Source organism: Lithobates pipiens, unplaced genomic scaffold, assembly GCF_037356315.1.
Source record: "Lithobates pipiens isolate NorthernLeopardFrog02 unplaced genomic scaffold, aLitPip1_a1.2 Scaffold_18, whole genome shotgun sequence".
Taxonomy (NCBI): Eukaryota; Metazoa; Chordata; class Amphibia; order Anura; family Ranidae; genus Lithobates; species Lithobates pipiens.
The window spans coordinates 79,773,244-79,800,043 of NW_027507758.1; the positions used below are offsets into that span (position 1 = coordinate 79,773,244).

Below are 26,800 nucleotides of genomic sequence, written 5' to 3' on the forward strand. Positions count from 1 at the left end.
TTTTTTAAGCGGAGCTCCACCCAAAAGGGAAAGAAGCTCCACTTTTATTCCTATCTCTGTCCTGCAGCTACTTCCCTTCACTTGCCTTTACCACCAGACTTCCTAAGGCCCCATTCACACATTGGGCGGTACAGGCGTCGGTGGTAAAGCGCTGCTATTTTTAGCGGCGCTTTACCGTAGTTTTAGCGGCGGTATACGGCCGCTAGCAGGGCTGTTTTACCCCCGCTAGTGGCTGAAAAAGGGTTTCAAACCGCTCGCAAAGCACCACTGCATCGGCACTTTACCGGCAGTATAGCTGCGCTGCCCCATTGATTTCAATGGGTAGGAGCGGTTTAGGAGCGGTGAATACAGCTATATTTATACTGAGATTAAATTACCCACAGGTGGACTAATTAGTTACTAATTAGGTGAGCAATTGGTTCCACTAGATTTTAGTTAGGGGTATCAGAGTAAAGGGGGCTGAATACAAATGCACGCCACACCTTTCAGATATTTATTTGTAAAAAAAATGTGAAGACCATTTATCATTTTGTTTCCACTTCACAATTATGTACCACTTTGTTTTGGTCTATCATAAAATTCCAATAAAATACATTTATGTTTTTGGTTTTTGGTAACATGACAAAATGTGGAAAATTTCAAAGGGTATGAATACTTTTTCAAGGCATTGTAGATATAAAGAGAACACGCTAGAAAAAGCAGCAAATTAGAAACAACCTACTTGACCCTTTATAAATCGCTCTTTTAGATGTGGACTAAACACATCCTTCTGTTCATATTTCTCAACAGAAAATGGACACAAACTCCATTAAGCAACTTCAAAGGAACAAGATGAATTTATTAAAATCATGATCAAAGTCTCACGTATATTGAAACAGGGATATTCTCCATACAGCCCACTAATTACTTCCAGCTGGTGACATGAAAATATTGCAGTCTTAAGCCATTCTTGTAATATTGGAGCAATACAAAAATCCCCTTTTCTGGTGCGGTCACACTGGAAAGCTGATGAGTCAACACAGATTAAGCTTAATATTGATGAGGAGGAACATTGGCTGATTGGAAGCCTGAATTTTAGACTTAGCTGTTGACACGGGGGATGGAGGATTTAATGTGCGTACAACTTGGAATATCTTCAACATTAAGCAGACCAGATTACTGAAAAATAGTACACATTTCACAAAATACACTTCCTACTTCTGCATTTAAGCAAAATATTTTTAAAGTGAACCCGACATTATGAAACAATGTGCAAATTCAAAGCTTAAAGTGGTTGTAAACCTTAACATATACCCCAGTGAAGTGATTGGCCTCAGGTGATACATAGAGATGAAACAAATCCTTCTACATAACTCGTACCTGCCTATCTGCAGTCTTCTATTCTCTACATCCCTTCAAAGTGCTGAATTTATGCAGCTTGTCTGAGAGTCAAGAAAAAAGGGGGTGGAGAGCTGAGGTTACACACTGCCAGGGGCGGACTGACAACTCATGGGGCCCCTGGGCACACATTGCGGATTGCCACTTGCCACGTCACCTGCCACACATTGCGGATTGTCACTTGCCACATAGCCTGCCACACATTGCGGATTGTCACTTGCCACGTAGCCTGCCACATATCGCGGATTGTCACTTGCCACGTCACCTGCCACACATTGCGGATTGTCACTTGCCACGTCGCCTGCCACACATTGCGGATTGTCACTTGCCACGTCGCCTGCCACACATTGCGGATTGCCACTTGCCACGTAGTCTGCCACACATTGCGGATTGTCACTTGCCACGTCACCTGCCACACATTGCTGATTGTCACTTGCCACGTCGCCTGCCACACATTGCGGATTGCCACTTGCCACGTCACCTACCACACATTGCGGATTGTCACTTGCCACACATTGCGGATTGACACGTAGCCTGCCACACATTGCGGATTGCCACTTGCCACGTCGCCTGCCACACATTGCGGATTGTCACGTAGCCTGCCACACATTGCGGATTGCCACTTGCCACGTCACCTGCCACACATTGCGGATTGTCACTTGCCATGTCACCTGCCACACATTGCTGATTGTCACTTGCTACGTCGCCTGCCACACATTGCGGATTGCCACTTGCCACGTCACCTACCACACATTGCGGATTGTCACTTGCCACACATTGCGGATTGACACGTAGCCTGTCACACATTGCGGATTGCCACTTGCCACGTCGCCTGCCACACATTGCGGATTGTCACGTAGCCTGCCACACATTGCGGATTGCCACTTGCCACGTCACCTGCCACACATTGCGGATTGTCACTTGCCACGTCACCTGCCACACATTGCGGATTGCCACGTAGCCTGCCACACATTGCGGATTGTCACCTACTGTGTCACTTTTCTGCTAAGGTGTTCTTTTGTTGAGTCCAGAGTGAAGATAGGCAGCAGAGAGGTGATGTAATCTCTCTGCTGCACACAGCTTCCTGCACAGTGAGGGCGGAACTGGAGGGATGCAGGGCAGTGAGAGATGATGTCATCTCTCTGCTCCCCTGCCCACTGGCTTCTTGTTTGGCCAGCAGCCCTCCTAAGCCGCCCAGCTGCCCCCCCTCACCCATCCACTCTGCACAGTCACCCGCGGAACGGGGCGCGCTGGTACCCGCGGAACGGTGCGCTGGTACTCGCGGAACCGGGCGCGCTGGTACCCGCGGAACCGGCTGCGATTGTACCCGCGGAACCGGCCGCGGGTACCCGCGGAACCGGCCGCGATTGTACCCGCGGAACAGGCCACGGGTACCTGCGGAACTGGCCGCGATTGTACCCGCGGAACCGGCCACGCTGGCACCTGCTGGGCATATTCTCGGAGGGGGCAATTGCCCCGTTGCCCCCCCCCCCCTGGATTCGCCGCTGGGCCCAATGGTCAGTCCGCCCCTGCACACTGCAGAGCTCAGTCAGGAGAGCTCTGACAGTTTGACAGTTAATTGGAGGGAAGAGACAAAGAAGGGAAGAGACCCTGTCACCTTTTTTTGTCTTGGTGTCAGGAAAACTTGTCTGAAGTAATTCATGCTGATAGCAGAGGAACAAAGCAGCAGACATAAATGAGGCTTCATGCTCTTCAGACAGGTAAAAACTATAGACGGATATGCTTTATCATATTTAATTTCTGAGGTTTACAACTGCTTTAAAGTGATTGTAAACCTTCACATATACCCAGGGAAGTGAGTAGCCTCAGGTGATACACAGAGATGAAACAAATCCCCCTACATAGGTTGTACTTGTCTATCTGCAGTCTTCCCTTCCCTTTAACCCTTCAAAGTGCTAAAATCCTTATGCATCTGTGAGTAGTACAGAGAAGGAAGTAGAAAACTGCAGTTAACAGCTGAGACACTATGTAAGAGCTAATTAGAGGAAAAAGACATACCCCCCACCATCCCCCCTCCACATAGGCAGATGAAGGAAGGAACATGCACAGCTGTATTCTGAATAGACAAGCTGTGTGCTTATCTCCCTCTGAACAAAAATGTTATCTCATGTGTTGGGTAAACTTCTCAGAAGTAACTCAACAAAGCACCAGAGAGAAATGACACTTACAGAGAGAGACAAGTAAACACTACAGATATACAGCATGATGCCAGTACACAACACTGGCCTGTGCATCCCTTAACCTCTATGCCACATTATAACAATATTGAATCAGTATGCCTCTGGGATTCCCAGCTGACAATGGATTGAAAAAAAGGTGCAAGGACAGTGTTAAAAAAAAGACGATGTGGGGGTTCCTTCATAAATTATACCAGGGCCTTCAGTTCTGGTCTGGGTTTTAAGGGGGAACCTCACACAAAAATCATGAAAAAAATTCCCCCTCCTTCTCTGTTCTGCTATGATGCATGTTAGGATAAGGATCTGGCATGGATTCTTGGGGAGGGGGGGCCCTACTTTTTATCTTGATTTTTGCATTGGCTTCCCTTTAAAAGGCATACCAGACCTGAAGGGCCTGGTATGAATTGTGGGATAATACTTCCACTGTTTTCCCTGGAAACATTCAGTTGACAGCTGAATAAGTTGAGGATGAGTCACTAGTTGTTAAGACGCCGCCAGGTTCTTGACAATCAGTAGCCCCGAGTGGGAGCTGTCACATTTACCAGCAATAGTACTGCTACTAAATATTTCACTTCCCACCAGGGCAGCCATCAGAAGTTTTGGGGCCCCTTACACAGCTTTAGGCCTGGGCCCCCTCAAACCCCTTATTTCAAAGTTTACCACTTTCATTAGGGTCCCCCTTAAATTAGGGTCCCTAGAGTCCCCCTTCTTTCATCCATGTCCCCAGAGTCCTCCCCCTTACATCAGGGTCCCAAGAGTCCCCTCTTCTTAAATCAGGGCTCCCAAAATTCCCCCCCTCACATCAGGGTCCCCAGAGTGGCCCCTCCTTAAATTAGGGTCCCCAGAGTGCGCCATTAGATCAGAGACCCAACTTTCATTAGAATCCCAAAGTCCCCCCTTACATCATGGCCCCTAGAGCCCATTCCCTTTCAATAGGGTCCTCAAAGTTAGAAGAGAAGAGCAGAGTGGAGAGGTTTAAGAGAATAATTGGGATAGTGGAAGGAGGGAGGGAGCATTGTAAAGACCCCATCTTACATCAGAATCCGTTCCTTCTCATTACAGCAGTTGGCATCAGGACAAGTGGAAGGTAAAAGGCTGGGCACTGGGACCCGTTAGGCTTGGAGGGGGAACTTCCTCCTCTGAATGCTGGGACCTGGGGGAGAGGCAAGCACGTGATTGGATGCTAGGATATGAGCAGTCCTAGCAACCAGAAGCTAGCACTGTGAACAGCAGGTGGCAGCGATGGATGCTGTCAGCCACTGTACATTCAGGGACAGCTCTGATTGCTGCACAGCCTGTGGTGTTGCTGAGCGGTGCGGCTATGGCAGCAGGGATACTGACTGGGTATTTGGGCAGGATGCTCTGGGGGTGTTTGGACCCAGCAACAACTGGTTGGTTGGGTACCGGGCCCCTCGGGATGCCCGGGCCCCCTACATGTGTATGGGCTGACCCCCCTGATGGCAGCCCTGCTTCCCACTGCAGCAGTGTTAAATATCACAAAAAGAAAATCAAGCATTTAGGCACAAAGGGGGTAGGACAGATAGTGGGAGATTTTATTTTACATTAATGTAGAGAATACCACTTTAAAAAGTACCACTTTAAGGTGTTGCTTGGTGTTTTTAAGAAAGCCACTTGGATTTAAGGCTGGGTTCACACTGCTGCGGGGGGAGATCCAGATGTGATTCGCACCGCAAATCACATCCGATCTCTGTAGCGATGCGAGTTCAGCCATACAGATAGTATGGCTGAATTCGCATCGCTCCCGCAGCAAACTCGCACGGGACCCTTTTTTTGGTCCGCAACAGAATCGGATCGCATGGGGGTTCACACCATGCGATCCGATTCCTGTGCGAGTCGGCAGATCGCACTGCGATATGCGGACGGATCTGGGGGTGTCATTAACATATCATTGACACTCCCAGCCGTCCGCATAGGGCAGTGTGAACTGCCGGCGGGAGTAATGCGATGCGGGAAAACGCCGCGGATTCGCGGCGTTCCCGCATCGCAGCGGTGTGAACCCGGCCTAAATGGCTCCCGAGGGTTATTGAAGCTTCCTTCACTGATCTTGGATCTATTAACCAGATATTGGCTTCAGCCTTGGCTCACACTTATGCAAATTGGATGTGGGCTTCCCCGAATCCAATACACATGACAGGAGATTGTGACCACCTCTCGATGGAGCTGGTTCACACATCTCTTGGGCAGCTGCAGAGCAAATTGCACAGGGTCCTGTGTGTCTTTGGCTCCATTTCAGGTCCAAATTCAGGCAAAAATTTGGGCCTGATTTGTCCTTAAAACAGAGAACAGGGACTCACCGGACCCATACTGTCACCTGCATCCATTTTAAGTGTGAACCCAGCCTCAAGGTTGATTAGAACTTGTTAGAACAGTTAATCAGGACAGTCTGTCAAGTAAGCGATGGCATCTAGTAGTATAGGGCACAGGGGAAACTTTGACATCTTCCCACAAGATGTTCGGACCATACATAAAACACAAGGTGTTTACATGTGTAAACACAAGTCTTTCATGCATTGTGTGCATTGCGTAAAGGCATCCTATTAACTTTAAATGGACAAATAATATATTTGTGTTTTGATGCTTTATAGTGCAGGTGCATTTTTTGTACTGTATTATTGCATGGGGGTGCCATTCAAAATGAATGGCAATGCACAAATGCCACTGCACTAACATACACTATATTGCCAAAAGTATTGGGACTCCTGCCTTTACACGCACATGAACTTTAATGGTATCCTAGTCTTAGTCCGTAGGGTTCAATATTGAATTGGCCCACCCTTTGCAGCTATAACAGCTTCCACTCTTCTGGGAAGGTTGTCCACAAGGTTTAGGAGTGTGGCTGTGGGAATGTTTGATTATTCTATTGAGTTGAGGTCAAGACTTTGAGCAGGTCAGTCAAGTTCCTTCACCCCAAACTCACTCATCCATGTCTTTATGGAGCTTGTTTTGTGGTCCAAATCATTGGTCCACTCATCCATGTCTTTATGGACCTTGTTTTGTGATCCAAATCGTTTTCTGGAGGGAGATTATGGTCTGGGTGTTTTTTTGAGGGGTTGGGCTTGTCCCCTTAGTTCCAGTGAAGCGTCAGCATAGCAAACATTGTGGACAATTTCATGCCAACATTGTGGGAACAGTTTGGGGATGGCCCCTTCCTGTTCCAACATGACTGCACACCAGTGCACATAGCAAGGTCCATAAAGACATGGGTGAGGGAGTTTGGGGTGGAGGAACGTAACTGGCCTGCACCAGGGCTGGACTGGGACAGAAATTTGGCCCTGGACTTCATCCAGACCGGCCCACTTACATTTTGAGTGTCCCATCAGCACTCCCATACATCAGAGTGTCCCATCACCAGCCCCCTTACAACAGAGTGTCCCACCAGCACCGCTTACATCAGAGTGTCCCATTACCAGCCCCCTTACATCAGAGCATCCCATCAGCACCCCTTACATCAGAGTGTCCCATGAGCAGCCCCCTTACAGCAGAGTGTCCCATCAGCACCCCCTTACAACAGAGTGTCCTATCAGCACCCCCTTACATCAGAGTGTCCCATCAGCACCCCCTTACATCAGAGTGGCCCATCACCAGCCCCCTTACATCAGAGTGGCCCACTGAGCCATCGGCCCACCGGGAAACTCCCGGTAGTCCCGATGGCCAGTACATGCCTGGCCTGCACAAGTCCTGACCTCAACCTAAAAAAACACATTGGGATGAATTAGAGCGGAGACTGCAAGCCAGGCCTTCTCATCTAACTTCAGTGCCTGACCTCACAAATGCGCTTCTGGAAGAATGGTCACACCTCTAAACCTTATGGACAGCTTTCGCAGAAGAGTTGAAGCTGTTATAGCTGCAAAAGTTGGACAAACTCAGTATTGAACCCTATGAACTAAGACTGGGATGGCATTAAAGTTCATGTGTGTGTAAATAATACTTTTTAATACTTTTGGCAATATAGTGTAAATTAATATAAGGGTTTCAACAAACATGGCCAGGTGTAAATGGTCCCTTGCTTGTTCTTTTTCACTTTAACACTTTTACTGCCACTGCTGTAAGTATTATGACGTGGTAGTATTACAATGTAAAACAGCTTTGGACTGTCAAATAGAAGTGACCACCCACATGTGTCCTGGGTTTGCTTGTGCCCAAGAGACCCCTGATGCCTTCGTAAAAGTACTTTTCACTCCGTATATGCTATAACATAGGGGACTTGTCAGCCCTCTTGTGAGCAATAAAATTTTGTGAAAAAAAATGAAAAATGTATTAAATAAAAAAATTGGAAAGCTCCCTATCCCCCTCCCCATGCATGCACATATGAACACAATCACATGCACGCAGTACACTTAGGTGCATACACTACATTTGCATGACACATAATGAGTGAGTATCAACACACACACATACATCATCTTGAGAAAAATAATGCTAGGGTCATAATTAATGGTTAACTAAATTGATGAGCTGTAAAGGTTTTTAAAGTATCGCTTATGGAACATTTTGGGTACAGTATTCTAATTTGTCACCATTTAGTGGCTGCACGCAATCCTATGACCTGACATATTTGGTGTATATTTACTTGTCTCTTCTTTTATAATTTACAGAAACTCTTGAGATTTTATTGTGTTTCTGTGCACTAAAATTAATGTAAATGTAAATTATGATATAAATAAATATTTGATAAACAGTTGTATTAATATCATGCAACATAACAAAAACTGCAATCACCCTTTTCTATTCTATGGCTACTTTAAGGACGTCTTCAGAAAAAATAGTATTATTTTTTATTTATTAAATTGCAATGCTCAATTCTTTGTCATCTCCAATGAGCAATTTCTTGTTCAAGATTTTGGAAAATGAATAATGTGACAACCTGGGGGGATCATATATGGATGATGCCCAAAATGTGCATACAAAAGACTCTATGCACTTGCTATGTACAAGTACATTAGCCTTTAGTGTAGGCTGCCCGGCAGCAGGAAACCTGTAGCTCTAGTTCTTAAAGGTCAGAGAGACTTATATAGCTAATTACTTAAACATCCAGAAAACACGCACAAGTAAAGGTCACCCATTGGTGGGTGTTCATACCACTGATATTTTTTATCTGATCAGAAGACTGTTTTCTAATGCAAGGGAAAACTATTAAATATTTCAGTCATCCGCATGACTTATAGGCCACTGTCTTATATCTAATTAGTCGATATAGAATTTGTTTTATATGTCATACATGAATGGGCAGGTAATGATACATCACAAATTAGTTCATCTTTTGGATCTGCGCAAAACATGTAAGACGATTTATGGGAATTAAGCAAACACATAAAATTTTAATCTAGGCATTTGCTGTACTCCTAGAGTGACTCTATGAAGCTACCATTTTCCTTTACCGAATAGTTCCTTTGTTATTTGCATAATACAATAAAAAACAAGAAAGAGAAAAGGTCTTTTTCAGCATAATGATTTTAGAGGACCATTTCACCTAAAAGTGATGGTTTCGATGTTTATGTGGAGCTTAGTGGACTGATGCAACTCATGGCTTCTTATACTGTATGTCTTCACTTATATGCCAGTTACAGAGGACACGAACTAACACAGGTTTAGGCATGGGCATCCGCAGGTAGGGGTAAGGGGGGCAAGTGCCCCCCCCCCCCCCCGGAATGGAAGGTCAGATTTTAAATTCAGCACAGTTGCGTTGCTATCGGAGCTTCCTGCCCGCTCCGTTCCTTCCCTATTGGCCATAACTGAGGGCCAATCAAAGGAGACTAGGAGAGGAGAGCATCATGGGACATGTAATGTAGTCCCAAAGATTGGCAGCCCCATTGTCCACAGGGAGGAGGCTACAGCTCGATCAAGAGAGAGATTGAGAGACTGCAGCCTGAAAAAAAGCTGAGGGAGAGAGTGCTACAGGACGAAGAATGAGGAGTGTGCCGGGCAGAAGCCAGAGAGACCAGCATACAGACATGCTACACTACTGACCAGAGTCACCCCCGGGGGACCCAGAGTGATCAATTGTCCAACCGGAGGGATCACTGCTGTAGTTTGGCTGGGTCTGGTAAGAGGGCCTGTTGGTCATTATCCATTACTTATCCTAGGGACTGTACTACGTCTGCAGTCTCTGACCATGATAATGTGATAATGACATTGTTAAAAAGGGGTGGTGCATGGGTGACCCTAAAATGATGCCCCCCCCTGAAAAAAGTTCTGTGGATGCCCATGGGTTTAGGGGTGTCTTTTTGAAGATTTATTGCAGTACTTGAACACAGGTGGATAGAGGGGTGAGGGTGCAGGATACTCCAAAACACACACGGGCATTAGAGGACAGATTCCCAGGCAAAGTCCTTCAGTTGCAGCCTGGAAAAAGAGGGGACAGTCTGAGACTCTATAAGAGTCTCTATAAGAGTGGTCACAGCTCTTGTAGCAACCTCTGACATCTAACCCTAAAAGAACAGGCACCCCTAGAGCTCTAGGCAAAAGAAACTAATCACAATGTTCAGAGACAGCTCCCTAACATTTATTGTCTCACCTGCCAGACTTTTTGGGCCTATCTCTCATGGATTGGCTGAGGCCAGATAAATATTCATCACCCAGTGGCTAACCCTCCTACTCTATTGGTGGCAGCTTCTTTCAAAGGCAGGCAGGAGAACTCAACTACCATGCTTAGGGAGAACTCACCAGACCTAAATTGCTGTGTGGCTGGGTACAGCAGAGCCAAAAGCTAAATTTTGCCAGCCTAGGGCAGGGTAGCTACAATATATTGACTCCTGTACTATCCTTCCATATTTCCCAATTCTGCTCCAGTCCTGATGAGAGATTTGTGTGTTTTCATCTAATAAGCTGACCATACATGTTGCGACTTTCCAGCCTTGAAGCGCCCAGTAAATTTAAAGAGCAAGCAAAAAGGAAAAGCAGAACACACAAGAAACCTACCAACTGGACCGGCTGAATCTCCCCTGATTCAGTAATTTTGATTAGTGTATGGCCAGTGTTAGGAATTAGCTTTGTGGCTAGCTGTGTGTGACTCCCTGGGTCTATTATATGTATTAAGTCTGTAAGGTCAGTAAAGATATGAGACCTAAGGAGGAAAAGAAAAGGAGGTTAGAATAGAATATAAAGTGGGAAGGAAGATAAGTTCATCATCAAAGGTTTCATTGGAGGCGATTGGTTAGATAGGCCTGAATATAATTGCATGGGCAGTGGTTAGTCCCCCAATGTAAAAGTATCCCAAACTTTATCCATTCCTGGATGGAATGAATGGAATGCATATGGATCCTCTATTCAAAGGACTTTGTATGCTGTTTAGATGGTATCTTTACTTCTTGTTTAAAGTATGGGAAAAGGATGAGTTGTTCCAATTTCTTGTGATGGTCAACTGGACTGCTATAAGAATACATTGTGTTAGTGATTTCTGTTGTTTGGTGAAGGCTTCAATCTTTCTATAGTAGAGCTACAGAGTAGAGTAGTAAGAAATATCTTAAGAGAGCAGACATCTGTCCCACCAGGACAGAGCACAGACAGGTAAGTATAAAAAGACTTGGTGGTTGACCTTAATATTGATAACTAAACTAAAAATTCACCTCTAAACCTGTCCTTTGTGCAAGTTTAGGACAAGCTGCAATTTTGTTGTTCCTATCTACAGCTACAGCTTTATTAATGACCTTTGCATTATTGCTCCTTTGTATTTTGCATCCTGACTGCTGATGTATTTTTCTTCTGTTCTATGTTTAGCTGGTTCTCCCGGAATATTCCATACACAGCCTCTTCTGTATAATGTTTCTTTGTGCAGAGGAATGGTTAACACTTGGGTTGAATGCACCACTGCTTTTCTATCATGTATGGAGGTAAGAAATCTCTCCCATGCAGCATATAACAGTTAGACTAAAACCCAACTCCAGAAAAAAGATGAAGGCTTAGAAATGTCAGAATTGCTGTCTGTTTCCCCATCTTATCATCAGGCAAGACAAGAACAGGAAATTATGTAAAATCTCTCCAACAGGGGCACGGCAGCAATAAAAACCCAAGAGAGGTTTTAGCCCTTCACCACTTAATAAAATTAAAAGCTCACTTTAACCCTGTATATGTATATGTGGCCTCACCGGACTGGGCTTTTTTTTTCTGTGGGGCCACATATATGCGTATCTGTCTTTGTGCTGGGAGCACACCACTCATTGCGCTCCCAGCACAGAGAACAGGGTCTCAGTGGCAACCCCGGGTCCCCTACTAACGATTGGGACCCAGGTCTCCTGGTTCCAGCTCACCTGATCGCTGTGATAGGCTCTGATTGGCTATCACGGTGATCAAATTAACCACAATAAGTCTGGCGCTGGGGAACCAGGACACAAGTTCCCTTAATGGCAATGTATGGAGCCTTGTGGGAGACCAAAAAGCAGCTGTGTGGAGGTTCTGCACCAATAGCGGTGTTGGAAATTAAACAAAAACAACACTCAGCTACGACTGTAAGCGCTGAATGGAAACTCCTTTAGGAAAAAAAGGGATGATGGATATGAACACTTATGAAACAGTTAAATTCAGGCACTATCAGAGACTGTTTTAAGTGTTCATATCCATCATCCGCTTTCTTCCTCAAGGAGTTTCCATTCAGTGCTTCTGGTTGTGGCTGTTTTTTTCTGAGTTTAATCACTGTGATCAGTCACTGTGAAGCCCGCCCCTGTGTTTTCTCTGTGTGAATGGAGGGGAGAAATACAATGTATCTCTATATTTCCTTGCATAGAGAAACAAAGTTTGTGTAAACAAATTTAATAAATATTAATAATACAAAATAAAAAACAAAAACAAATTAAAAATAGCTAGATCAAGGTTTGATCTAGGTCAGTGCCAGGGATAGTAGTAGGGTCTAGTAAGGGTCAAAGATCAAGGTCGGAATATTTAAATAAGTATCAGTGTCAGTGTGTACTATGGGTACAAACAAGAACTAGCATACACATATGTGGTATCGCTGTGATCGGCCGGAGCAGGATAATTTATTTTTTGTTGTTCTTTGGTCATAGGCTATGCTAGTAACCAGAAATGCAGAGCTAAATTTAAAAAAAAAATGGTTTTATTTAGTATTTTGGGCCAGTTTTCCTATGACAATACAAAAAAAAATCAGGAGGTATCCATCACCATTTACCACCAAAAGAAAGCCCAATTTGTCTTGAAAAAAACAAGGTATAATCCACCTGGATGCACAAAGTAGTTGTGATGATATGTTTTACTAACACATGTCAAAATTGCAAAATTGTGATTAGGCATTTAGATTTGTTTTACAGTTAGACGTGAAGGGGTTAAAGTAAACGTGTTGGAATAAAGAAATAAGGGTACTGATTTCCTACATAAAATGCTATTTGCCTGATTGTTATATCAGACCTCTGGCTTAATTTGCAACTAACCGCAAATCAAGTAGAATGTGAAGAAAATGTGAGAAAAATCATCAGCAAATTTCAAATTAAAGGTTGAGTTTTTTTCTTTCCTTTTTTTTGGTGATTATGATGGGTTTTCTTAGGTTTTCAGATAAGTTTAAAGAGAAAGTTTTCAGTAAATTTTATTTTACATATAAGTTACTTTGATAATGATATACAGAATATGTAATTTGAAATATATGTATTTTTTTTGTTTCTTTCATTTTTTTTATATATATATATTTAAAAAAAAATCCAGATGTATATATACAGTGAGGAAAAAACGTATTTGATCCCCTGCTGATTTGGTACGTTTGCCCACTGAAAAGACATGATCAGTCTATAATTTTAATGGTAGGTTTATTTAACAGTGAGTGACAGAATAACAACAAAAATATCCAGAAAAATACATTTCAAAAAAGTTATATATTTATTTACATTTTAATGAGTGAAATAAGTATTTGATCCCCTATCAATCAGCAAGATTTTTGGCTTCCAGGTGTCTTCTATACAGGTAATGAGCTGAGATTAGGAGCACTCCCTTAAAGGGAGTGCTCCTAATCTCAGCTTGCTACCTGTATAAAAGACACCTGTCCACAGAAGCAATCAATTAATTAGATTCCAATATCTCCACCATGGCCAAGAACGAAGAGCTGTGCAAGGATGTCAGGCACAAGACTGTAGACCTACAAAAAGCTGGAATTGGCTACAAGACCATCTCCAAGCAGATTGATGAGAGGGTGACAACAGTTGGTACGATTATTCTCAAATGGAAGAAACACAAAATAACTGTCAATTTCCCTCAGTCTGGGGCTCCATGCAAGATTTCACCTCGTGGAGTTTCAATGATCATGAGAATGGTGAGGAATTAGCCCAGAACTACACAAGATCTTGTCAATGATCTCAAGGCAGCTGGGACCATAGTCACCAAGAAAACAATTGTTAACCACTTTCAGACCGGACCATTTTGCTGGTAAATGACCAGAGGTCTTTTTACACTTTGGCACTGCGCTGCTTTAACTGGTAATTGCGCGGTCATGCAATGTTGTACCCAAACAAAATTTGCGTCCTTTTCTTCCCACAAATAGAGCTTTCTTTTGATGGTATTTGATTGCCTCTGCGATTTTTATTTTTTGCGATATAAACGTAAAAAGACCGCAAATTTTGAAAAAAAATGATATTTTCTACTTTTTGTTATTAGAAAAATCCAATAAACTCAATTTTAGTCATACATTTAGGCCAAAATGTATTCAGCCACATGTCTTTGGTAAAAAAAAAGTCAATAATTGTATATTTATTGGTTTGCGCAAAAGTTGTCACATCTACAAACTAAGGTACGTTTTCTGGAATTTACGCAGCTTTTAGTTTACGACTGCCTATCTCATTTCTTGAGGTGCTAAAATGGCAGGGCAGTACAAAACCCCCCCAAATGACCCCATTTTGGAAAGTAGACCCCCTAAGGAAATTGATAAGAGGCATGTTGAGCCCATTGAATATTTTATTTTTTTGCCTCAAGCGATTGAATAATGACAAAAAAAAAATTTTTTTTTTTTTTTTACACAAAGTTGTCACTAAATGATATATTGCTCACACATGCTATGGGCGTATGTGAAATGACACCCCAAAATAAATTCTGCTGCTTCTCCTGAGTACGGGGATACCACATATGTGGGACTTTTTGGGAGCCTAGCCGCGTACGGGGCCCCGAAAACCAAGCACCGCCTTCAGGCTTTCTAAGGGCGTAAATTTTTGAGTTCACTTCTCACTACCTATTACAGTTTTGAAGGCCATAAAATGCCAAGATGGCACAAAACCCCCACAAATGACCCCATTTTAGAAAGTAGACACCCCAAGCTATTTGCTGAGAGGCATGTTGAGTTCATGGAATATTTTATATTTTGCCACAAGTTGCGGGAAAATTACAAACTTTTTTTTTTTTTTTTTTTTTTTCACAAAGTTGTCACTAAATGATATATTGCTCACACATGCCATGGGCATATGTGAAATGACACCCCAAAATAAATTCTGCTGCTTCTCCTGAGTACGGGGATACCACATATGTGGGACTTTTTGGGAGCCTAGCCGCGTACGGGGCCCCGAAAACCAAGCACCGCCTTCAGGCTTTCTAAGGGCGTAAATATTTGACTTCACTCCTCACTACCTATTACAGTTTTGAAGGCCATAAAATGCCAAGATGGCACAAAACCCCCACAAATGACCCCATTTTAGAAAGTAGACACCCCAAGCTATTTGCTGAGAGGCATGTTGAGTCCATGGAATATTTTATATTTTGCCACAAGTTGCGGGAAAATTACAAACTTTTTTTTTTTTTTTTTTTTTTTCACAAAGTTGTCACTAAATGATATATTGCTCACGCATGCCATGGGCATATGTGAAATGACACCCCAAAATAAATTCTGCTGCTTCTCCTGAGTACGGGGATACCACATATGTGGGACTTTTTGGGAGCCTAGCCGCGTACGGGGCCCCGAAAACCAAGCACCGCCTTCAGGCTTTCTAAGGGCGTTACAGTTTTGAAGGCCATAAAATGCCAAGATGGCACAAACCCCCCCCAAATGACCCCATTTTGGAAAGTAGACACCCCTAAATTTAGGGGTACACTAGTGAGACTAGGTAATAAATGGCGGGTGCCCTGAAACTATAAAAAAATAACTAACCAACCAGCGTCACCTGTAACAGTTATATGGTGATCACTGGTGAAAGGGTTAACTAGGGGGCAATCAGGGGGCTTTATGCGGTAGTATATGGGGGTCCCTGGCGCTATAAAAAGCTGCGGCGAACCTAAATACCTACTTGCCTAACTAGCGTCACCTGTGACACTAATACAGCGATCAGAAAAACGATCGCTTATTAGGCTGGGTTCACACTGGAGCGATGCGGGAACGCCACGAATGCGCGGCGGGTTCCCGCATCGCATGCCTCCCGGCGGCAGTTCACACTGCCCTATGCGAACTGCTGGGAGTGTCAGTGAAATGTTACTGACACCCCCAGATCAGTTCGCATATCGCAGTGCGATCTGCAAACTCGGATCGCATGGTGTGAACACCCATGCGATCCGATTCTGCTGCGGGCCAAAAAAAGGGTCCCGTGCGAATTTGCGGCGGGTGCGGCGGGTGTGGCGGGTGCGGCGAATGGCTGAACTCGAATCGCACAGAGATCGGATGTGATTTGCACTGCAGTGCGAATCACATCCGTTCTCAAACCGCTGCAATCTGAACCCAGCCTTAGTGACACTGGCGACGGGGGGTGATCACGGGGTTAAACCTTTATTGGGGGGGTTAGGGGGGTACCTTAGAACTAAAGGGGGCTAACCCTAACTGCCCTAACAGTTATTAGTCACAAATGACACCCGCCGGGTGATCAGGGGGTTAAACCTTTATTAGGTAATAAATGGCGGGTGCCCTGAAACTATAAAAAAATAACTAACCAACCAGCGTCACCTGTAACAGTTATATGGTGATCACTGGTGAAAGGGTTAACTAGGGGGCAATCAGGGGGCTTTATGCGGTAGTATATGGGGGTCCCTGGCGCTATAAAAAGCTGCGGCGAACCTAAATACCTACCTGCCTAACTAGCGTCACCTGGGACACTAATACGGCGATCAGAAAAATGATCGCTTATTAGGCTGGGTTCACACTGGAGCGATGCGGAAACGCCGCGAATCCGCGGCGGGTTCCCGCATCGCATGCCTCCCGGCGGCAGTTCACACTGCCCTATGCGAACTGCTGGGAGTGTCAGTGAAATGTTACTGACACCCCCAGATCAGTTCGCATATCGCAGTGCGATCTGCAAACTCGGATCGCATGGTGTGAACACCCATGCGATCCGATTCTGCTGCGGGCCAAAAAAAGGGTCCCGTGCGAATTTGCGGCGGGTGCGGCGGGTGTGGCGGGTGCGGCGGGTGCGGCGAATGGCTGAACTCGAATCGCACAGAGATCGGATGTGATTTGCACTGCAGTGCGGTGCGAATCACATTCGTTCTCATAAACCGCTGCAATGTGAACCCAGCCTTAGTGACACTGGCGACGGGGGGTGATCACGGGGTTAAACCTTTATTGGGGGGGTTAGGGGGGTACATTAGAACTAAAGGGGGCTAACTCTAACTGCCCTAACAGTTATTACAGTCACAAATGACACCAATGCAAAAAAAAAAAAAAAAAAAAAAAAAATGACATTGGTGTCACTGTGACTGGGGGGCAGGGGTAATTGGGGGGGTGATCGGGGGGTAAAGGGGGGGTGTGAGTGTGCCTGGCATGTTCTACTGTGTGTGGGATGTGTTGGTGCAACTCACTGATCCGCTCTCCTCCGTGTCGGAACGAAAAATACCGACACGGAGGAGAGAATACATCACTTCCTCTCCTGTGTTTACATTACAGGAGAGGAAGTGATGTCACCGGGGATTTCTATTCGTCGGGAGCGATCGCGAGGGGGTGGCCATGAATGAATGGCCGTCCCCTCGTCCGGGATCGCTCCCGAACGAAAACCGACCGCCGCAGGCACCGGGCGGGGGCCCGATCGGGCCCCCGACCCGCGGGAGGCAAATCACGTACATGTACGTGCTTATGCCTGCCCGTGCCATTCTGCCGACGTACATCGGCGTTAGGCGGTCGGCAAGTGGTTAACACTCTAAGCCATGAAGGACTGAAATCCTGCAGCACTTCCAAGGTCTCACCGCTGAAGAAAGCACATGTACATGCCCATCTGAAGTTTGCTAGTGAACATCTGAATGATTCAGAGGAGAACTGGGTGAAAGTGTGGTTAGATGAGACCAAAATTGAGCTCTCTGGCATCAACTCAACTCAATATGTTTGGGGGAGGAGGAATGCTGCCTATGACACCAAGAACACCATCCCCATCGTCAAATATGGAGGTGGAAGCATTATGCTTTGGGGGCCTTTTTCTGCACTGCATCAAAGGAACGATGGACGGGGCAATGTACCATCAAATATTGGGTGAGAACGTCCTTCCCTCAGCCAGGGCATTGAAAATGGGTCATGGATGGGTATTCCAGCATGAAGATGACCCAAAACACACAGCCAAAGCAATATATGGAGGGAGCTGAAGGTTCAAGTTATCAAACTTCAGCCTCAAAACCCTAATGACTTGGAGAGGATCTGCAAAGAGGAGTGGGACAAAATTCCTCCTGAGATGTGTGCAAACCTGGTGGCCAACTACAAGAAATGTCTGACCTCTGCGATTGCTAACAAGGGTTTTGCCACCAAGTACTAAGTCATATTTTGGGAAGGAGTCAAATACTTATTTCACTCATTAAAATGCAAATTAATTTATAACTTTTTTGAAATGCGCTTTTTCTGGATTTTTTTGTTGTTATTCTGTCTCTAAGGCCGCGTACACACGCGCGGACTGTTCGCCCAACTTTGTCCGTCCAACAGTTTCGGCAAACAGTCCGCTCAAACTTAGCATGGACGGACATGGCCACACACGACGGACGAACAGTTTGCTGAAACCGTGCGCGATGACGTGAACGGCACGTACGACGGGACGAAAAATACGACGTCCTATACACTGCATTATAGCTTTCGGCGTGAAAATCCTTTCTGAGCATGCGCGCAACTTTGTTTGACGAACAAGCCTACACACGGGCGGACTGTTCGCTCAAACAAGGTTTCAGCGGACAGTTTTTCGGAAATTCCGAAAAACCTTGTCCGTCCAACTGTCCGCTGAAACTGTCCGCTGAAAGCCCACACACGAGCGGACTGTCCGCCCAAACACTGTTCAGCGGACAAAGTTGGGCGAACAGTCCGCCCGTGTGTACGCGGCCTAACTGTTAAAAAAAAAAAAAAAAAAAATACCATTAAAATGTATATATAATGATATATATATATATATATATATATATATATATATATGTATACAGTTCTGCTCATAAGTTTACATGGCAGAATTTATGATTTCTTGGCCATTTTTCAGAGAATATGAAAAAACTTTTCTTTCACTCATGGTTAGTGTTTGGCTGAAGCCATTTATTATTAATCAACTGTGTTTACTCTTTTTAAATCATAATGACAGCAGAAACTACCCAAATGACCCTGATCAAAAGTTGACATACCCCAGTTCACAATACAGTGTATTGCCCCCTTTAACATCAATGACAGCTTGAAGTCTTTTGTGGTATTTGAGGATGAGGCTCTTTATCTTCTCAGATGGTAAATCTGCCCATTCCTCTTGGCAAAACGCCTCCAGTTCCTGTAAATTATTGGGCTGTCTTGCATGAACTGCACATTTAAGATCTCCACAGAGTGGCTCAATGATATTTAGGTCAGAAGACTGAGATGGCAACTCCAGAACCTTTACTTTATTCTGCTGTAGCCAATGACAAGTCGATTGGCCTTGTGTTTTGGATCATTGTCATGTTGGAATCTCAAAGTATTTCCAAAGCACAGCTTCCTGGCTGATGAATGCAAATGTTCCTCCAGTATTTTTTGATAATATACTGCATTCATCTTGCCATCAATTTTGACCAAATTTCCTGTGCCTTTGTAGCTCACACATCCCCAAAACATCAGCGATCCACCTCCGTGTTTCACAGTAGGAATGGTGTACCTTTCATCATAGGCCTTGTTTACTCCTCTCCAAATGTAGCGTTTATGGTTGTGGCTAAAAAGCTCAATTTTGGTCTCATCACTCCAAATGACTTTGTGCGAGAAGGTTTGAGGCTTGGCGTATTGTAAGCGGGATACTTTTTGGCATTTGCATAGTAATGGCTTTCTTCTGGCGACTCGACCATGCAGCCCATCTTTCTTCAAGTGTCTCCTTATTGTGTATCTTGAAACAGCCAAGTTATGTGTGGGTTTTTCTTTGCATCCCAAACAATTTTCCTGGCAGTTGTGGCTAAAATTTTAGTTAGTCTACCTGACCGTGGTTTGGTTTCAATAGAACCCCTCATTTGCCACTTCTTGATTAGAGTTTGAACACTGCTGATTGGCATGCTCAATTCCTTGGCTATATTGTTATATTGTTATATCCCTTTCCTGTCTCATACAGTTCAACTACGTTTTCCCACTGATCCTTTGACAATTATTTTGCTTTCCCCATGGTTCAGAATCCAGAAACATCAGTGCAGCACTGGATGAAAGATTCAAGGGTTTGTCAGGAGTCCAGAAACACACTGACCTTTTATACACACTAATTACAAACAAACAGATCACAGGTGAGGATGGTTACCTTTAATAGCCATTCAAACCCCTTTGTGTCAACTTGTGTGCATGTTATCAGGCCAAAATCACCAGGGTAAATTTTTGATCAGGGTCATTTGGGTAGTTTCTGTTGTCATTATGATTTAAAAACACAGTTGATTGTTAATAAATGGCTTCAGCCTAACCAATAGTGAAAGAAAAGTTTGTGTTATCATTCATACTCTCTAAATTCTGCCAGGGTATGTACATTTCTGAGCACAACATACATTTTGTATTAGAAACACTTAATATAGTGCAAAGCTGCACCAGATTTTGCACTCTCCAGTTTTAGTGAATCAACCTCTGTGGGTTTCCTAAAAAGAGACCAACTGCTACCTTTGAGACTCTCTATGTCTTACCCCTGGTTCACATTGGTGCGATTTGACATGCAATTTGACATGTCAAATCACATGTCAAATAGGCAGCAATTGCCAGCAATGGCACAGTCCTAATTGGTGCAACCAATTTCCAAAAGTAGTTTCTGTACTACTTTTGGTGATTTCAGAGTGCGATTTATATTGACATCTGTGCAGAAACCTGCACAGATGTCTCTGAAATCACCACTGAAATCTGGACTGACATGCGGGAATGAAAGCGTGCAAGTTCAGCGGAAAACGCTTTCATTCCCGCACTCAGTGTGAACCTAGGCTCAATGAAATTTCATATTGAGCTCCCTGAAGCTAGGTATTTTTTAAAAGGAGGTAGCGCTGAAAAGAACATGGCAAACAGGTGAAAAGGAGTCAAGAGCACCACTTGCTTGTTGCATATAAAAATAAACGATATTGCTTTAACCACTTGCCGCCCGCCCTATTACAAAAAGACGGTGGCAAAGTGGTTTGATAATCCTGACCGGACGTCATATGACGTCCTCAGGATTATGAGCCGCTGCGCGCCCCCGGGGGCGCGCATCGCGGCGATCGTTGTTGCGGGGTGTCAGTCTGACACCCGGCAACTACGATCTCGGTAAAGAGTCTCCGACGGAGACTCTTTACCACGTGATCAGCCGTGTCCAATCACGGCTGATCACAGTGTAAATGGGAAGAGCCGGTGATCGGCTTTTCCTCACTCGCGTCTGTCAGACACGAGTAGAGGAGAGCCGATCGGCTGCTCCTCTGACAGGGGGGGGGGTCTGTGCTGATCGATTATCAGCACAGCCCCCCCCAGAATGCCCACACTGGACCACCAGGGACGCCACCAGACCACCAGGGAAAAGGTAATCCTCCCTAGACCACCAGGGATGCCAATGGTCAGCACAATGGATGCCAATCAGTGCCCATAATGGATGCCAATCAGTGCCCACAATGGGCATCACTGATTGGCATGCATTATTGTTTGGCACTGATTGGCATCCATTAGTACAGTTAACACCAATGACGCCTATGAGTGCCCACCTGTGCCGCCTATGAGTGCCCACCTGTTATGAGTGCCCACCTGTGCCGCCTATGAGTGCCCACCTGTGCTGCCTATCAGTGCCCACCCATGCCCATCTGTGCCGCCTATCCATGCCCATCTGTGCTGCCTATCCATGCCCATCTGTGCCGCCTATCCATGCCCATCTCTGTCGCCCATCCATGCCAATCCGTGTCAGCTATCAGTGCCAATTTGTGCCACCTATCAGTGTCCATCCATGTCGCCCATCCGTGTCGCCCATCCGTGTCGCCCATCCGTGCCGCCTATCAGTGTCCATCAATGCCACCTCATCAGTGCCACTTCATTGGTGCCCATCAGTGCCGCCTTATCAGTGCCCATCAGTGTAGCCCCATCAGTGCCCATCAGTGAAGGAGAAAACGTACTTATTTACAAAGTTTTGAAACTGAAACAAAAAAAAACATTTTTTTTTTCAAAATTGTATTTTTTATTTGTAGCGCAAAAAATAAAAACCGTAGAGGTGATCAAATACCACCAAAAGAAAGCTCTATTTGTGAGAAAAAAATGATAAAAATTTCATTTGGGTACAGCGTAGCATGACCGCGCAATTGTCATTCAAAGTGCAACAGCGCTGAAAGCTCAAAATTGGTCTGGGCAGGAAGGTGTTTAAGTGCCCTGTATTGAAGTGGTTAAAAAAAGATTAGAAGTGCACAATTGCCTAAATCGTCTTAGGTATTTAACAATAACAGTTCCCTTCATTGGCAACATCTGAATTTATTAATTTGTAGTCTGTTGTCCACATCGTTTTGACCGTATAGTATAGGTATGAAGTTCAGGTATCCACATACGTTTGGCCATAAAGTGTATAAAATATTTCTAGGCAGTACTTCATATTGATAAGAAAAAAAATCACATTGGTTTTAGGCCTACTATATAAAGAAATCAAGTATAGGTAAAAACTCTACATTTTCTATTTAATTTCGAAATATCAACATAAAATCTTGATATTACTTTTGCACCAACACTTTCCTGCATGAAAATTAACCTGTTATAAAATGTTACTGGTTTCATTTTATCATAAAATATGGCAGGATATAAAAAAATCAATAAAAAAGCCCCAAAAAATCAACAATGATGCCAATTACTAATATGACATTTATGCTGCAAACTGTCTATTACGACTACATATGTTTTTGTTTCCCGCTAATAGGTATTTTTATGGCCCAGCCGACAGTTCCGAGTTGGCGTACGACCCACCTGCAGTAATGAATGCCACTACGCTAAGCTACTGCCAAAAAGAGGCCTGGTGCAAGCTGGCATTTTACCTGCTCTCCTTCTTCTATTATCTATACTGGTAGGTCTTCTCCTGTCTGTAATTATTTGAGCCAACATATGAAAGATAGTGACACTAAGGGGCTTATTTACTAAAGGCAAATCCATTTTGCACTGCAAGTGCACCTGGAAGTACACTTAGAAGTGCAGTCACTGTAGATTTGAGGGGGACATGCAAGGAAAATTAGACAGCAATTTTGCTTGTACATGATTAGATGATAAAACCAGCAAAGCTTCCACTCGTTTCAGACCTTCCCCTCAGATCTACAGCGACTTCACTTCCAAGTGCACTTGTAGTACAAAGTGAATTTGCCTTTAGTAAATCAACCCCTAAAGGCCCGTACACACGGTCGGACTTTTTGACAACAAACATGCAAATTAGCTGTTTTGGAGCAACATCCAACTGTGTGTACGCTCCATCAGACAAACTTTTTCTGTTTTCATCGGACTTTTGTTGGCTGTGCGAACGGACAAACTTTCTGGCAACAAAAGTCCGATGGAGCAAAGTCCGACCGTGTGTACGCAAAAGCATCGGACTTTTGTACAAGGTACAAACACGCATGCTCAGAACCAATGCAAAAGATCAGACTACAATACAGAAGTTCACCAAAGGTGGCGCTGGAGTCATTGAACGTCCTCTTTTGAAGCAGCGTCAGTACGTTGTGACGTCATTACGTTCGTGTTTATTGTCAAAAAGTCCGACCGTGTGTATGCAATACAAACTTGTGGACCACGCCCTTTGTACAAAAGTCCACGGAAAAGTTTGTACAAAGTCCGACCGTGTGTATGAGGCTTAAGTGTGCCTTCCTAGCAGTGAAAGGCCCCTTTCACACAGGTGGATAAAATTCAGCTTTTAGCTGCGGATATGATCAAGTTATCTACCACAGCTAAACTCAGACAATGCTTTTCTAAGGCCCCATTCACACACTGCATTTAGCAACGGTTTTGTTACATGGGGTTTGGTGTGGTTTGAAAAAATAAATTCGTCTGGGTTCAAGACCAATCTATTGCAGCTATCTGCAGCTATCTGCACATAACTGCAGGTAATCACAACGTACTATTTCCCTTGCAGATAGTAGCGGCAATAAGGAAAGAAAAACAACAGGAAGCACATCAGAAATGGCAAGAATGTTCCAATGCAGCTGAACGCAGCTGCATGTAAACACAAGTAGCGCAGCTAATCGGAATGTACAAATGCAAGTAATCGCTGTGCCTGGATTCTTGGAATATCAAAATAACAAAACATGCTTTTAACAGTGGCAGAACAGCCGCCGTGTGAAAGGGGCCTAATGCCGCGTACACACGAGCGCACTTTTCAACATCCAAAGTCCGACGGAATGATTCCGTCAGACTATTCGATCGTGTGTGGGCTGCAACGGACTTTTGATTCGCAAAAGTCTGACGGACTTTAGAAAATGGAACATGCTTCAAATTTTTCCGACGGAACTCCGCCGGACCCGGTCCCTTCGAAAAATTTGCTCGTGTGTATGCTATTTCGACGGACTAAAACCGACGCTAGGGCAGCTATTGGCTACTGGCTATGAACTTCCTTATTCGAGTCCAGTCGTACGTCATCACGTTCGAATCCGTCGGAGTTTGGTGTGATTGTGTGTGGCCAAGTCCGCTCAGTCGAAAAGTCCGTCAGAACTCTGTCGGAACTCCGGCAGAACTCCGGCAGGACTCCTTCGGAAGTCTGTCGGACATAAGTCCTCTCGTGTGTACGGGGCTTAAGGCTTCTCCTGAAAGATTTAACTTGACAGATAATAACCAACGTTTAAAGCGTCAGTTTAGCCACATTTACAATGCCGGGTTTAGCCGTGTTTTGCCATGTTTTTGCGTTTAGAAGAATTAAAAAAAATAGTTAAAAAAAAAAAAAAGCCAAAAATGAAAAGAGTAAACGAAAAGCGGCTAAACGTGAGTTACCGCGTATAGACGTGTTTAGCCATGTTTAGACACATTTGGCACTTCAAATGCCTTTAAACTAAGCTTCTGAACGCATTTTTTTGCGTTCCAAAAAATGCCTCTGAACTCAACCACCTAGAAACAACTGTAAACGACCCTGTGTACATGGACAGATAAGATAACATAGAGGAGAGTTCAGGGGCAGGTGAAAAAAAATGCCCAACTGCCCCTAAACGTCCGTTTAGCAGCAGCTCCATGTCAGCCACTTCAGGACCTAATGCATAAATATGACACCCACCACCAGGACGGCGCTCCTTTCTTTTGCTCTGTGTTGTCAAGACCTGCTTCAGTCTCCTACCTTGCTGTATTAAAGATCTGGCTGTCCATCCAGTGTGGGTTCTCCATCCCATGTAGCCCCCATTATGCCTGCTAAATGCCTCAATTGTGTGGGGTCCCCGCTGCAGCCAAGCACAAGGAAGCAGGGAAGGAAGAATTGGTGTCCCTTATAAAGGAAGCATTCAAGGACATGCTAAAATCATTTGCTGAGCAGCTACAGATGCCATGTTGGCAAGCCCCTTCTGCATCCCATGTAACTACTCTTCAGTTAAATACCGGTAATAAAGAGGCCCGGGCACTGCCTAGATCAGTGTCCGAAGATTCATCTGGAGAAGAAGGGGACACAAGTTATGAAGGGTTTGACTTACGACTAACCTAGTACAACCCTTCCTGAAAAATTTCAGGGAGGCCTTGCAGTGGAAGGATGCAACGGAGGAGCACTTTAAGAACAGGAGAAGAGAAGGCCTCACCTTTCCCTTCATGTATGAAATTAAAAACATAATAGAGGATGAGTGTAGGCAAATGGAGAAGAAATTGTATCTTTTCTGTATCAGAAGTCACCTTGCCAAATTCTATCCCTTCAAGAAAGAGGATGTTAAACATCTGGAAGACCCACCTGTGGTCGACGCAGCCCTTATGCGTTTAGCCAGGCACGTTACATTGCCACTAGATGATGCAGTCTCTTTTAGATATATCCGCAACAGGAGGGTAGACTTGGACCTGAAAAAGGTCTACACGGCTGACGGAGGGACATCCAAACCATAGATAGTCCTAGCAGCATTTTCCAGAGCCACTCGGAATAAGCCGTTTCCAGCAATCATGGTAAAACCGAGATCATTTCCTTGTTCAACAACCTAAGGCTGACAGCGGGTTTATGGCGGAAGCCGCTACTGATATAATTAAATCCCTGGCACACATGATGCTTAACGCAGTCACAGCAAGGCGCACCTATGGCTCAGACCTTGGGTGGCAGACCCATCTTCTAAACAGGGCTGGTGCAAGATTCCCTTCGAGGGAGAATCCCTATTCGGTGACAAGCTCAATACAGCAATTGCCAGGGTGACAGGGGGAAAGTCTGGCTTTATTCCCCAGGATAGAAGATTACTCCACCACAAGAATCCAGCCTTTAGTAGGCCCGCTAGAACAAGAGGGAGAGAAGCGAGAGCCTATAGACCAGGGAGAGAATTCTGCAGGCCTTGGAATACTCCATCTGGGGAAAAACAAAAGAGAGCAGCCACCTCTGCAGGCCGAGAGCCCCAGAAATAGTTTTGACGGTATCCCCGTCCTTTGGGAGCCAGGCTGCGCAATTTTTATGGCGATTATGAAAGTATGAATTTTTAAAGGCGGAGATTCTCTTACCTGGGTTGCTCCGCAGAAGTGGAGCAGACCCTCATGAAGGCTCGCAAGTGTAGCACAAACAGCGTTTATAACAGAGTCTGGCGGAAGTTCCAGGAGTATGCAGCATTGGTAGGATTCAAGATGGAAACACTCAGAGCAAGTCACATCCTGCAGAAAGGTCTATAAACAGGCCTGAGTCAGAGTATACTTAAAAGCCAAGTTTCAGCTATATCCCCTTTCACAGGGCCTCTAACAATCTAATAATTCAGTTTTTCAAGGCTGTAGTGAAACTAAGACCTCCCAGAGCACCTCCATGCTCCAAGTG

General features: G+C 44.6%; 1 protein-coding gene across 2 annotated transcripts in view; it reads left to right on the plus strand.

Annotated features, from left to right (window-relative positions):
- Positions 1–26,800, plus strand: part of CNIH3 (cornichon family AMPA receptor auxiliary protein 3) — a 279,433-nt gene that overhangs the window by 238,666 nt on the left and 13,967 nt on the right. For both annotated transcript variants that reach the window (XM_077485829.1, XM_077485828.1), the window contains 2 exons: positions 11,313–11,425; positions 22,778–22,921. In XM_077485829.1, coding sequence (XP_077341955.1) covers positions 11,313–11,425; positions 22,778–22,921 — 257 coding nt within the window. The remainder of the gene's footprint in view (positions 1–11,312; positions 11,426–22,777; positions 22,922–26,800) is intronic.